This window comes from Lepisosteus oculatus, chromosome 9 (assembly GCF_040954835.1).
Source record: "Lepisosteus oculatus isolate fLepOcu1 chromosome 9, fLepOcu1.hap2, whole genome shotgun sequence".
Taxonomy (NCBI): Eukaryota; Metazoa; Chordata; class Actinopteri; order Semionotiformes; family Lepisosteidae; genus Lepisosteus; species Lepisosteus oculatus.
The window spans coordinates 31977448-31989530 of NC_090704.1; the positions used below are offsets into that span (position 1 = coordinate 31977448).

General features: G+C 45.4%; 1 protein-coding gene across 2 annotated transcripts in view; it reads left to right on the forward strand.

Moving 5' to 3' along the window:
- ipo13b (importin 13b) overlaps positions 1 to 11602 on the forward strand; it is a 44275-nt gene extending 32673 nt beyond the window's left edge. Inside the window, exons 15-22 of one of the 2 annotated variants that reach the window (XM_069194426.1) lie at positions 1672 to 1809; positions 2685 to 2781; positions 5772 to 5824; positions 7999 to 8065; positions 8470 to 8528; positions 8940 to 9029; positions 9592 to 9773; positions 10011 to 11602. In XM_069194426.1, coding sequence (XP_069050527.1) covers positions 1672 to 1809; positions 2685 to 2781; positions 5772 to 5824; positions 7999 to 8065; positions 8470 to 8528; positions 8940 to 9029; positions 9592 to 9773; positions 10011 to 10107 — 783 coding nt within the window. In that variant the 3' untranslated portion in view covers positions 10108 to 11602. Of the gene's footprint in view, positions 1 to 1671; positions 1810 to 2684; positions 2782 to 5771; positions 5825 to 7043; positions 8066 to 8469; positions 8529 to 8939; positions 9030 to 9591; positions 9774 to 10010 lie in introns of those variants that run through there. The other variant, XR_011190458.1, reaches the window with a different exon arrangement.
- Positions 11603 to 12083: the final 481 nt, after the last annotated feature.

The window sequence follows — 12083 nt, forward strand, 5'->3', positions numbered from 1 at the left end:
TCCCAAAATCTTGGGATGAGCATAATTCCAGTAGTCATAGATTGTATGAGAGGTTGTGCATTATGTCGAGGTCATAGGTCATAGTCCGGAGTACAAGTGTGTACAGACAGGCCATCAGCTGTTCACAGCCTACACTGGATGTAAATCCAGAAGTCCATGGCAACAGCTGACCCATTGTCCATAGTGAAGACTTTTTTGCGCAAGAAGGAAGTGGAGAACTGACGGACCACCCCAGAGAGAGCACTTCCTGCATAGGTGTGTGTCCTGCAGTTAGAAGGACATTCTGGGAGAGCATCTACCCACAATCCCCAGATCACAGTTGTGGATTTGGCAGTTTCATTTGTATCTGAAGTGGACCTGAGTCTGTCAAAGCCAGGACAAAACGATCAAGATGGGTCTTTCTTTTGGGAATGAGGAGCCTTGCAGCGTATTCTTTACCTCTGATGGGAGAGCATCTGTAGGGTATTGTTCTGACTGCTTCAGTAGGACAGTGGTGGCGTGGTGTGAAGATGTGGACATGGCCATTCTTTCTTGTGAAGAGCACATGAATGTAAGCATGTATTCTATCCTTTTTGAGACAGCCCTCACAAAAGCTCCTGGTGCAGGCCTGTACACATGCCAGCATGAGCACAAAAATCGTATTTAAAATAAAAATCATTTTAAAATTAGAAATTAGATCGTATGTAATTTATGGTTGTTTCAAATCCATAGGTAAGATGCTCCCTGCATTACAGCAGATCATGGTTTTCATTGTGAAGACCTTTGCTACACTGCAGTCCAGTGGAAGTCTTTTTTCCAGGTTTCATGTTTTAATGACATTAGTGTTTTTTTAAAGCCCATCGTGAACTTCACTCTGACATTTGGCAGCAGCTAGTGCCCGCATAGACTGTTTCTGCTGATCGGTAGATCCTGGCCGGCACCTTGCAGTATTTCATTTTTCCGTGTCAACAGTTATGTGAACAGGAGTGAAAGTAATTTAAATTGAGTGTCTGAAATCAATCTAAAAAGTTTTGTGTTGCTGCAGCGAACCATGTGAAAGTGCTAGGGAGCCAAATCCTGCTTTGCTGATGCTGCTGGCAGACTCTTTTGTCTGACCTGCAGTGGTTTTGAAGTCGGTTTGAAGGCAGTCTTGACAGCTTTATCGAGCTCCGTCTGAATACGGACAGCAATTTTCATCAAGGAGAGAGGGAACAATAAGAGACACCTGTGCAGGATTTTCACATTCACTTGCGGACTTCAGGATGCGATCAATAACCCATTTTCCAAGTTAATTTGTGTATTGATGGCAATTGAAATTAACTTAAAAATGTTTGCTTTTGTTATCCCTAAGAGCTTTAACTGTTTCTTTTGCCATATTTAAATGCTTATCCCTGTTTCGTTCCAATACTGTGAAAATCAGCCGTTCTGACTGTGAAGTGTATAAAAAGTAACCTTGAATTTGGAAGGGTCCTACATACAGTATAGGACACAATTTTTGTTCTTGGGCCTTAATTGTACACTGATCTCTCACTTGGATTGTAATGCCCCTGATCTATAATTTGGCTGTTTTTAGCACATTTATTGTGTGGAGTCGTTTAGCAGTAATGGATTCATGTGCAGTGTTCAATGCCGTAAATCGAGCTGGAGAAATTCTTTCCCTCAGTCTCCTCCCTGGCTGTGTGTGTGTGGCAGGCGGTGTGTGCAATCTTTGAGAAGTCCGTGAAGACGCTGCTCCATGACTTTGCCCCCATGGTGTCCCAGCTGAGCGAGATGCTGGGCCAGATGTACAGCACCATCCCGCAGGCCTCTGCTCTGGACCTCACCCGACAGGTGCGGCTTTGCCACCTCCTCCCCCCATAGTGGGGAAGGGGCACAGCACTGATTAACGCAGGCGCTTTGTTTACTGGCTGAAAGAAAAGCCAAGAGTACATTTTCCTTTGCTTTGCTTTTTGGTCTGCTGAATAACAAGAGATTAACAGATTGGAGCGGTGGCTCTGTGGCTAAGGATCTGCGCCTGTGGCTGGAAGGTTGCTGGTTCGTATCCTGCGGCCGGCAGAGGAATCCTACTCTGTTGGGCTCCTGAGCAAGGCCCTTAGCCGGAACTGCTCCGGGGGCGCCGTATAAATGGCTGACCCTGCGCTCAGACACAAGCTGGGGTTTTAGAACAAGACAAATTCCTAATACAAGAAATTGTATATGGCCAATAAAGTGATCTTATCTTAATAAACAAGCAAACTCTTGAACTGTAATCCTCTTAAGTGGATCTCTTCAACAGACCGTGTGCTTGATTAAGAACTTGATTAAGAGGGATTTGAAGGGGCGTCTTATGTAGATAATGCTGCATGCAACATGTCACTCAATACTACATAGCATCTTGACAGTAAAATCAAAGAAACTGCTGTGTGCTCTGATGGGCCACAGAGTGACTGGTCTGCCCTGCAGCAGGGGAAGCAGTAATTATATAGATAAGCATGTGCTGTTATGGGTTTTTGCAGTAATGCCTATGCTGTGACAGTTCTAGCGCAAGCTTTATGTCCCAGAAGTGTTGTGATACTGGGTGGTTTGTGGGGGCCAGGGAAACTGCACTGTAGGATCAGGTTTGGGGTTTTCAGAGTGCAAGGGTTTGAGCTCAGCCCTGAGCCTTTCTGTCCGGCAGCCCTGATGACTGCTCTCTTGTGCGCTGTTTGCGTGGTTTTGTCTTTCAGATGGTTCACATCTTCGCCAGCGAGACGGATCACTTCCCCCCAATCAAAGCCCTGTTCGAGCTGGTCACCTCTGTCACTCTCACCCTCTTCCAGCAAGGTACAGGCCAAGGCTGGGTTTGGGGCTCTGGAGTGAGTTGGGGGGTGTCGGGGGAGAGGCTCATGGGGGCTCGGAAATGGAGTATAAGGGGGAGGCTCTGTCGGTCGTCTCTAGATTACCGCCTGCTGATGCAGATTTTCCTGTTTTATAATAACCATGAACACTCACCCTTGCAGAGCTTTCATCACATGCAAGGATCTCAGTCCTTCACAGCACAGCCCCAGCTGAGCTGACCCTCACATGGAGCTGGCAGGGGCAGGGACATGAGAAACCTGAGTTAACACAGAGGTGCACTGGGGTTTTCACCCAGTAGTTCTGCAAAAAAAAAAATGCTTTGGAACATTAATGACTTAAGTCTCGAAGACAGGAACTCAGGCTAACATTTCTGAAAAACCTGTATCTCTGTCACCTTGTGTCTGTCACGGTTAAGGATTTCTGGTCCAGAGAGAGTAAAGAGTGCCACCTACTGGTCCACCAGCTCTATTTCTAGCTACGATCTAGTTCCCAGGCAAGGTGTAGCAATCAGACAATTCTCAACAAAAGACAGAAATTGATTTGTGTATTTGAAACACTGACAATGTCCCCTTTTTTCTTTTTACTAAGGTGCCTTCTACCAATTTACAAATCAGGCTCTGTGAATGTATCAGTCAGTGCCAAAACTTACTGACTGTGGTATCTCATTAATGACAATACTAGGCGGTCTTCTCAGACAAGACATACAGATATTCCTCACATAACACCCTTTTGCAATCAAACTTTTTAAAGAAACATTTTTCACCTTAATTGCACTGCCCTCCTAGCAGCGCTGACTACTTTGCTGTTAGAGTACTTAGAACAGGTTGTGGGTATTCACCCGAGAGGTGGAATTCATTACTTTTTTTCTCTCAGTGTTTTGTTCGCCTTTGAGTCAGAAGGTCACGATGATGTCTGGTTCATATGCATCTTGTATGCAGTACATTATTATGCTTTACCTTGAGCAAGTGTGCAAAAGGTGATACCGGTGATTCTGCAAATAAACAGACAAATGAAACTTGTAACATTATGAGAGAAACTTGTAATAATAAAACGTACAAAGATGAACAAATCTGTGATATCACCCACACTTTGACTCTGACGAGGCCAGAATAAATATCTTCCACTGTTAGAAAAAAAGTGTCATTCCATATATTTTTTCATTCATTATTTTCACATTATACTGTAAAACGTATGCTTTAAGGTGGGTCGATTTTGTCAAGCTTAACTTTTTAAGGAAACTTGCTGATGCAGACACACCTGAAGACACTCAGGTGAGAAAATACAAACAAACATACAGTGTTAATACACTAACGACTGACACATACAAGCAAGCAAACGCATTGTAACACAAACAAGAAAGGGATGACAGCCAAGAGGACAACCTTTATCCTTTGCATTATTTTCAAAGGGAAAATTGTTCCCTCATTAAACAATTTTATTAATCATGATTTCAGGTTCACGGATATGCTGTTATGTGAGGAATTACTGTTTTGGATAATTCTCAATTAATATTTTGAAGAAATACTGTGGGGCCTTGAATGAGACAGTAAGATTTAAATGATAGTTTTCTTTTGCTAAACTGGCCTTGGATCTCTAAAGCAGTAGATAAGGTGGTAGATAGGAAGGTTTTATTTTTCATCTAAGTGAATTATTTTACGGGGGAAGGGTTGTGTTCCCATATGATCTCTCAATTACCTGTTTGAGCAAATGACCTTTTCAATTGACTGGTTAAATTGAGCCAAATCTTTAGAAATTGATGATTTATTGGTTACTTTAAAACGTCCTAGACTGGGGCTCTCGAGGTCCAGAGCTGGAATGTAACAGCAGCTAATACAATAGTGACCCCTGCTGGCCAGAGAGGACTTCAGCATGTGTGCCAAAAGACTACATGCATTTCTACAGCAAAGTGCGTCTGCTTTGCAAGATGGAAGCTGTGACATGGACTCCCAGCAGGAACAGGAGCAGATAGTCTAGGAATGGTAACAGATTGCCATTGCATAGAATTTGATTTCATTTTAGATTTTACGAGCTGTAGCTCCCTGTGCTGACTGACATTTCTTGAAAATAAAGGAACAAGCTTCAAATAGTTTGTACCAGGCATCCACTTAATGCACATAGAAGTATGCAGCTTGTAATATGTGAAGCTGCTATATAGTGGGAGTCTTATGGGATTCCTTGTAGGTAGGCTGAGAACAGAGAGATGTTTCACAGAGGAGGCAGTGGTGCAATGAGGATGAATGACTTCAACACGAGAGCTGTTCTTACTAGTGTTGTGTGATGTTAGTTGCCCTGGTTTGCATAACCAATGTACTGAAGCCAACATACGAGAGTTGGGTCTTTACAGTACAGTGAACATCCTGGACATCCCAGAAAGGTACTGACTTCATGTCTAGGTCTGGAAATACACGGAGGATCTTTGTTTGTTCTTGCTGTTGTATGGAGGCAGTGAAGCTGTAAGGTGTTCCTGTGGCCTCCTGTGTTGTCATGTGTGGTACGTTAAATGCGCACTGGGGGATGAGTTGATTCTCGTTCTGACAGGTCCTGAGGTGTTCTCCTCGAGGGCTTGGGGTTTGCACAGGGAGTGTAGAGACCAGGGGCTGGGAAGAGGACAGGAGTGCAGTCTCTGAGTGGGAGGTCATGGGTGGGAAAGGGTGAGGGTGTTTTGGGGGTTGGGTGGGGCGGTGGAGGGCTTGAGACTCCACAGTAGCAGGTGCCTCCTGGGTTCACACTCCAAACCCCACTTTTCTTTCATTTGGGTTCAGTTTTTTCTTTTGTTCTTTATTTTTCCGAACGGATTCATGTTTGTTTTCTTTAGACTGCTTCAAGCTTTACATGTCCCTCTTTCTTCCCTTTTTTCCTCACTTGTGAAATTATTTCGATGCTTTTTTTGTTTCCACATGACTGTTAAATCTGTTAAGTTGCTGTTTGTATATTATTATTATTATTTCTTAAGTTACATCTTTATTATATTTTAGGGCCCAGGGATCATCCTGATATTGTTGATTCATTTATGCAACTCCAAGCTCAGGTGTGTTTTTGGTTTCTTATTTCATTCACTTTCAGTTCTCTCTCTCTCTCTCCTACCTCTTCTCTCTCTCTGCTTCAGTCCCTCCCCGTGGCCCTGTCTCCAGCCCATGCATGGGGGAGAGGGGGCAAGTTTGGGCTTTCGGGGGTCACAGCCCAGCCCTACCTCAAAGTCCTTGGGGCAGGTCGATGCTCCACATGGAATACAGGGGGTGGAGGTGGGAAGTCCAGTGGGCGTTAAACTACCACTCTGCCTGCCCAGGCCTGGGACTACAGTGATCATTTGCTTGAGCTTGGTTCTGATGATATTCTACAGCCATTTAAACCCCTAGCAGGAGTCCAGAGGAAGCTGCAGAGGTTCTCCTTAAGGAGAAGTCTTGGGTTTAACTGCAGCTCAGCTCAGTATGTGTTAGGAAGGAGCCCACCAGAGAATGACGGAACAATTGCTGTTGTCTTTATATCGGAAAATGACTGTAGTCGTTTAGCGGAGGAAAAGAGTTATTTGCACTGGATGTATATGTGAATCCCGTAGCTCTTAAAGGGGTTTTGAAAATATTTTGCTATGTGAAGTTTTCTGATGTTAGGGTTTTAAATGTTCCTAAGATAACCACGTCGCTTTGGAGTACAGAAATCGGACAAACGGTACTTCTGGAATTTTATTAGGAGCAAGTTTCACTCTGACCTAAAAAGCTTCCACAGTCCTGCCACCAGCAGTCCTTAATTAGTCTGCCTCTCTGCCGGGGGCAGTGAAGTCTGCCAGCTCGTCTAGCACCCTGCAATTCTTGTTGGTGCGAACAGGGACGAGTGACTTGGGCACCGCGTGGGACAGAGTGAAATCTGTGGCCATGGGCATTTGCAGTCCTGCTTTCTCTTTGGCCTGTTATGAATTCCATAGCACCTCAATAGGGAATTGAGTTCCTCAGCAGGAGAGGAACGTAAAAGACACTGGGTGTCTTGAACTCAGTCTGGAATAAATCAAACCTTTCTTTTCACTAGCATAGTCATTGAGGCTGGGTCTTCGTCAGAAAAAAAATATCCGTTAGCAGATCTGTTGTTTTCAGCCTGATTTTATTGGCTATATCCCACACGCCGGTTTAAGTTTGATTTAATGTGCGTACAGTATATGGCTTCTTCTTATAATGCTGGTTTTCTGTCAGTAGGGGCAAAATGCTTCAGACAAATTGGAACCAGCCTTCATGAAATATCAGTTTTGTAATTTATAGAAATACATCATGGTGTTGGCACGGTCGAGCGTTAGATCATAGAAGGCCAGCAGGAACCACAGTAGTCCACAGCAAAGATGTGGTAAGAGGACAGCAGAATTTCTGTGGTAAAGGTTAACTTTCATCACAAAAAACACAATCTACTAGAAAATCACTTCTCGGTCAGGAAAGGAGGCAGATGTCACTGGTCAGTATCGGGGTGGCGACCTACTCAGGATCAGCAGCTTTGGTGCTAGGAGAATTCTCACAGTCGGCAGAGCGATATCCAGCAGAGTCCTGTTAGGCGGGTGTGTTTGACTGCAGAGCCGTACTCCCAGCCTGGGCAGAACCTCACCCATCCCCACCCAAATCACGGGCAGCTAAAATTTGTCAAATCAGTCCATTGATGAAGGAACTAATTCAATTGAATCGATACGCCCCCTTTTCTTTCAGTTTTTCAGTTTTTCTTTGTTTTCTGCCTTTGAATTAAATCTGGTATTCATAACTTTTTCCCCGTCATTCAAAATAATTTCCTTAAAAACATCAGTTGTCTTTTCCTTACATGTTACTGGTTTATGTTGCATATTTGATCCTAAAGAAGAAGGAAAAAAAGTCTGAAATTGACCAATGAGGGAAAAAGAAAAACCATCATACCTTTTTAATTAATTTAAAATTTTGATGTTTAGTTCTGCAGTCTGTTTTTTCCAGATTTGTTGTTGCATTTAATGATTTTTATATTGGTTTGTTTTATTTCGAACGAAGAGCACCAGTTAGTGTCTGTACAGAAGGGAGGTGTGCAGGCAGGTAAAGGTGAGGGCAGGTAAGTAGGGCAGAGAGTAGGGGGTGGCGTGTGAGTGTGCACTCGGGGTGGGGGGTAAGGGTAGGGGTATCTCTCACAGTGGGCTCGCAGGACTACGGGGGTGGGGGGGGGGGTTGGCACCGTCTGCCCTGTTCAATCACTCTGTCTGCTTTGTAGGCCCTCAAAAGGAAACCCGATTTATTCTTGTCTGAGAATCTTGATGTGAAAGCTGTGTTCCACTGTGGTGAGTATTGCACACCTGTGTGCTGCCTGGCACACCATACACACACTGGGTTGTTCGTCAGAACAGTGAGAAACACACCTCATTGGAGCACAGAGCAATGCTAGGCAGTAGCATAGCACTGTAGGGGAGGACCATTGGTGTGCTACAGCACTATAAATAAAAGGATAGGTCATCACATTAAGACTCCATACACCAGAGTATAACACTATGCAGTACTGAAGAGTGCAGTGCAATAGAGAATAGACCACTGCAATATATGACCTTGCAATAATAGTTGATACCTGGTGCAGTGCCTGCAGATGAGTGCGAGTGTGTGTTTAAAGCAAAATGTGTTTGGGCACTGAGTATCTCAGTTTAGCGAGTATTTCTCCATTCTCTAACCTGTTTCTCTTTCTCCACCTCAGGCGTGCTGTCACTCAAGTTCCCAGAGGCTCCCACGGTGAAGTCCACCTGTCTGTTCTTTGTGAGTTACACAACAGTCCTGTCCCTCTGCCTGTGCGTTTTCTGTGCCCTGAGCTGTATGTTCTGCAGTGTCCAATCCCCCATTTTAGTGCATTTTAAACCACTTTTCCACAAATGAACATTAGAGATTGCATAGATCTGGCATTCCCAGATAAGGATTGGTTAATGCCATACTGCTGTGCTGACGCAGTTTTATTCTCCGTGTCAGAGCTTCTTCTTTAAACATTGGTCGATTCCAAACACAGAGCAGTCTCGTCCCTGAGGGAAAGAAAAATTCCAGCTTGTTGTGCTTTCTCTTTCTGGAGATCAGCAGGCGCATGCAGTAGTGACCCTTGCTGTTGGATAGCCATGTTGCCTTTGTGTGTGTGTGTCTGACCGGAAAGCTGACTGTCCTACTGTCCCACTGTCCCAGACGGAGCTGCTCCCCCACTGCGCAGATACCCCCCCCATCGGCCAAGTGGTGCAGGAGGACGGAAAGCTGCTGCTGCAGGCCGTGCTGGAGGTGAGGCAGAGACTGCGCAGTCCGAGACAGGACCACTGCCTTCTCCCTGGGCACAGTGTAGCAGACGAGGCTAATGTGTGCGATAAAAGCACTGTTCAGGAAGCTTGAGGGTGCAACAGATTCACATGATAGGGGACAGTACATCCAAAACAGGCACTGTCCTTGTATACCACATGTATTTATGTTAAAAAACAAACACCTCTGTGACTTGTGTTTTGAATCACTGCCATTGTATGAGCTCTTTGTACAGATGCAAACTGTCAAACATTCTTCCTTATTATTGTTTTTTTTTTTCTTGTTTGTACATTCTCATTTCATATTTAATATGGAAAAACCAATAAAGATTGATTAAAAAAACAGGCACTGTAGAGGAAACAATGTACTGTACAGGTATGGTATGTGTATCATGTCTTTTAGATTGTATGGTTCGATGCCTTGAACAATTAAAATGATCCCTTTTATCAATTTATAAGCCAAAAAAAACCCAGGTGTCCCTATTGTATCTTATGTTTCTAATGGAGTAGATGTGACCCATTTCCTCCTCTCCTGTCTTATGCTCCAGGCTGTCGGAGGGCAGGCGTCCCGCAGCCTGATGGACCAATTTGCAGAGGTGCTGTTTGCTCTGAACAAGCACTGCTTCAACTGCCTGGCTCTGTGGCTGAAGGAGGCACTGCAGGCGCAGGGCTTTCCCTCCTCGCGCGTCTCCACGGAGCAGAAAGACACCTTCAGCCAGCAAATCCTCAGGTAACTTCACACCAGGACCAGAGCCCACGTGCTGCCCCGCGTCCACTCTCTCTCCCTTTTCTTTTGCTCTCTCGGCCCTCTGTCCTCGCAGGCCGTTCTCCGATTCTTTCCTTTCTCTCCCGTTCACCTTGGCTTTCTCTCTCTTTCTGACTCGGCCCCCTCTGAGATGTGGGCCCAAGGCGTTCTTGTTACCGCCTGGCCTCAGAGCGCGCTCTGTGTTCTCTCTGCCTCTCTCAGGGAGCGCGTGAACAAGCGGAGGGTGAAGGAGATCGTGAAGGAGTTCACGCTGCTCTGCCGCGGACTGCACGGCACCGAGTATGCTGCCGACTACTGACCCGGGCACTCCCGGACCCTGGCTCCACCCAGGTCAACCAGACCCCAGACCCCACCTGAGCTCAACAGAACCGACTCCCCCTCAACCCCTGACCCACCAGCGCAGGACTAAGGCACCTGGACGATTTCCGCTGGAGCCAGGCTGCACGCGAGTGCGGCGCTAGAGAACATAAGGCACGCCTGGGCAGAAGATGGCCAAAAACAGCACAGACATGGACAGAGGGGGCTGGTCCAGGGCATGGCCTGCTGCTTCATGTCCCGGCCGAGACGCGCCAACAACCGCCAGGCTAGAGATCTCATCCTCCTCTTCATTTTGTTGTGTTTCTGTTTTTATTCGTCTTTTGTTGAATGAAGAGCCAGACTGCGAGATGATGAGCTTTCTTTGGTTTGAAATGTGGCCTGTTGGCACTTCTTCCCCCTGTAAGGCATGCTGTCTGTGAAATGCACCTTCGCTCCCAGTTTTGTGCTGCCCTTCCAAGCTCTTCCTTCATGAGATGCATCAATATGATACTTCTATACCCTTAGTCTTCTTCGTTCTAAAAATAATAATTGGACAGACTCTTTTGAAACAATGCTGCTGCTCCTGCTGCTGCTACTAGACCCCCTTGAGAGAATGGGGGAGTGATGGACAAGAAAAAAGATTTTTTGGCATATCATTGACTGAAAAAAGGACTCCAGTGTAAGGATGTGATTGTTTTGAAATGGAGACGCAGTAAGCTAACACTGCAAAAATGCTGACTTTTCTGCGCGCTGCCTCCCTGTCTCTCTCGTTCTCACTCTGTTCCTCTGTCCACGCCAAGGGTGTATTTCTGAACCATTGTGAAGATTGAGAGATACTTTGAATGTTTTTAATAACTCTGTTGGAGCTTGCTCAGAATACATGTTAATTAAGAGGAGATTGCATGTTCCACAGCTGACCAAGGAGAGAAAGGGGGAGACTGGACAGCCAGAAGAGAGAGGCTGTTTAAAGAGCAGGTTTATTACCGTCTACGACATGCACTAACTCCTGCTGCCCTGAAGAACAAAACACAGACGTGGCTCACAGTCTGACAGGACTCAGACCTGCTTGTCCTGTCGAATGTGTCTTTGATTGTTCGCTGCACCAAGGAATGGTTCTGTGACATCACTGATAACAGCTTTTCACGCTTCCTGCTTTTGTGAAAATGTCGAAAACAGTTGTTGTATGTGTTGTGTCTGGGAGGGAGGGGAAAGTTTGGAAATGCTGGAGAGATGGAAAGGGAAAAGAGAATAGACCTGCTTTCTGAGAGCTTGGCCCCTTGGGGCTATCAGTGCTGACCAGGACGTTGGGATGGGACGCAGAGCACAGCTGGGGTAAAGTGAGGGGAGGGATACAGAGTTGTAGTCTCTCTTTTCGCTGGATGGATTATAATCGGTGAAAGGTGACTAGGTGTTGGGCAAGGGAGCAAAGGCAAACAGAAAATGTACATTGATTTTTGTACCTGGTTTTAATTTATTAAACATATCTAAGGCAGCAAGCTCTTAAGTGTCTGTTCTGTTATTCGTAATGTTATTTTTTCATTTTTAACCTTTTCTCTTAAATGCATGCACTGGGTGGCTAAAGCAGTACTGGGCGGAAGTTTAACTCCGTACACTCACCTGTGCAGGAAAGGCCTCCCATGCACAGCATATCCATTTAATTCACAGCAAAGAGACAGATGAGCCGACCTCAGTTCATATAGCCCTGCTTGTGAACCCCTGATCATTTGGTCCTTCAGTTTCTCAGGTGTGGATATGCTTGTTCATTTGGGGGCGATGTCTCAGAGACCTTTGACAAGTAGTGTTAAGTTCAGTTGCATGGTTGTGACTCAGTTGCTCTTTGAAGGCGGTGAACAGTTGGACAACAGTTGCGGATGGGTTGAAAAATACGAAGTGGGCTGCAGTAAAACTACAGAAATGATCTCTAATATCCGCCTTCATCAAGTTTTAAATAATTTGGCACAAGGCTAATGAACAATT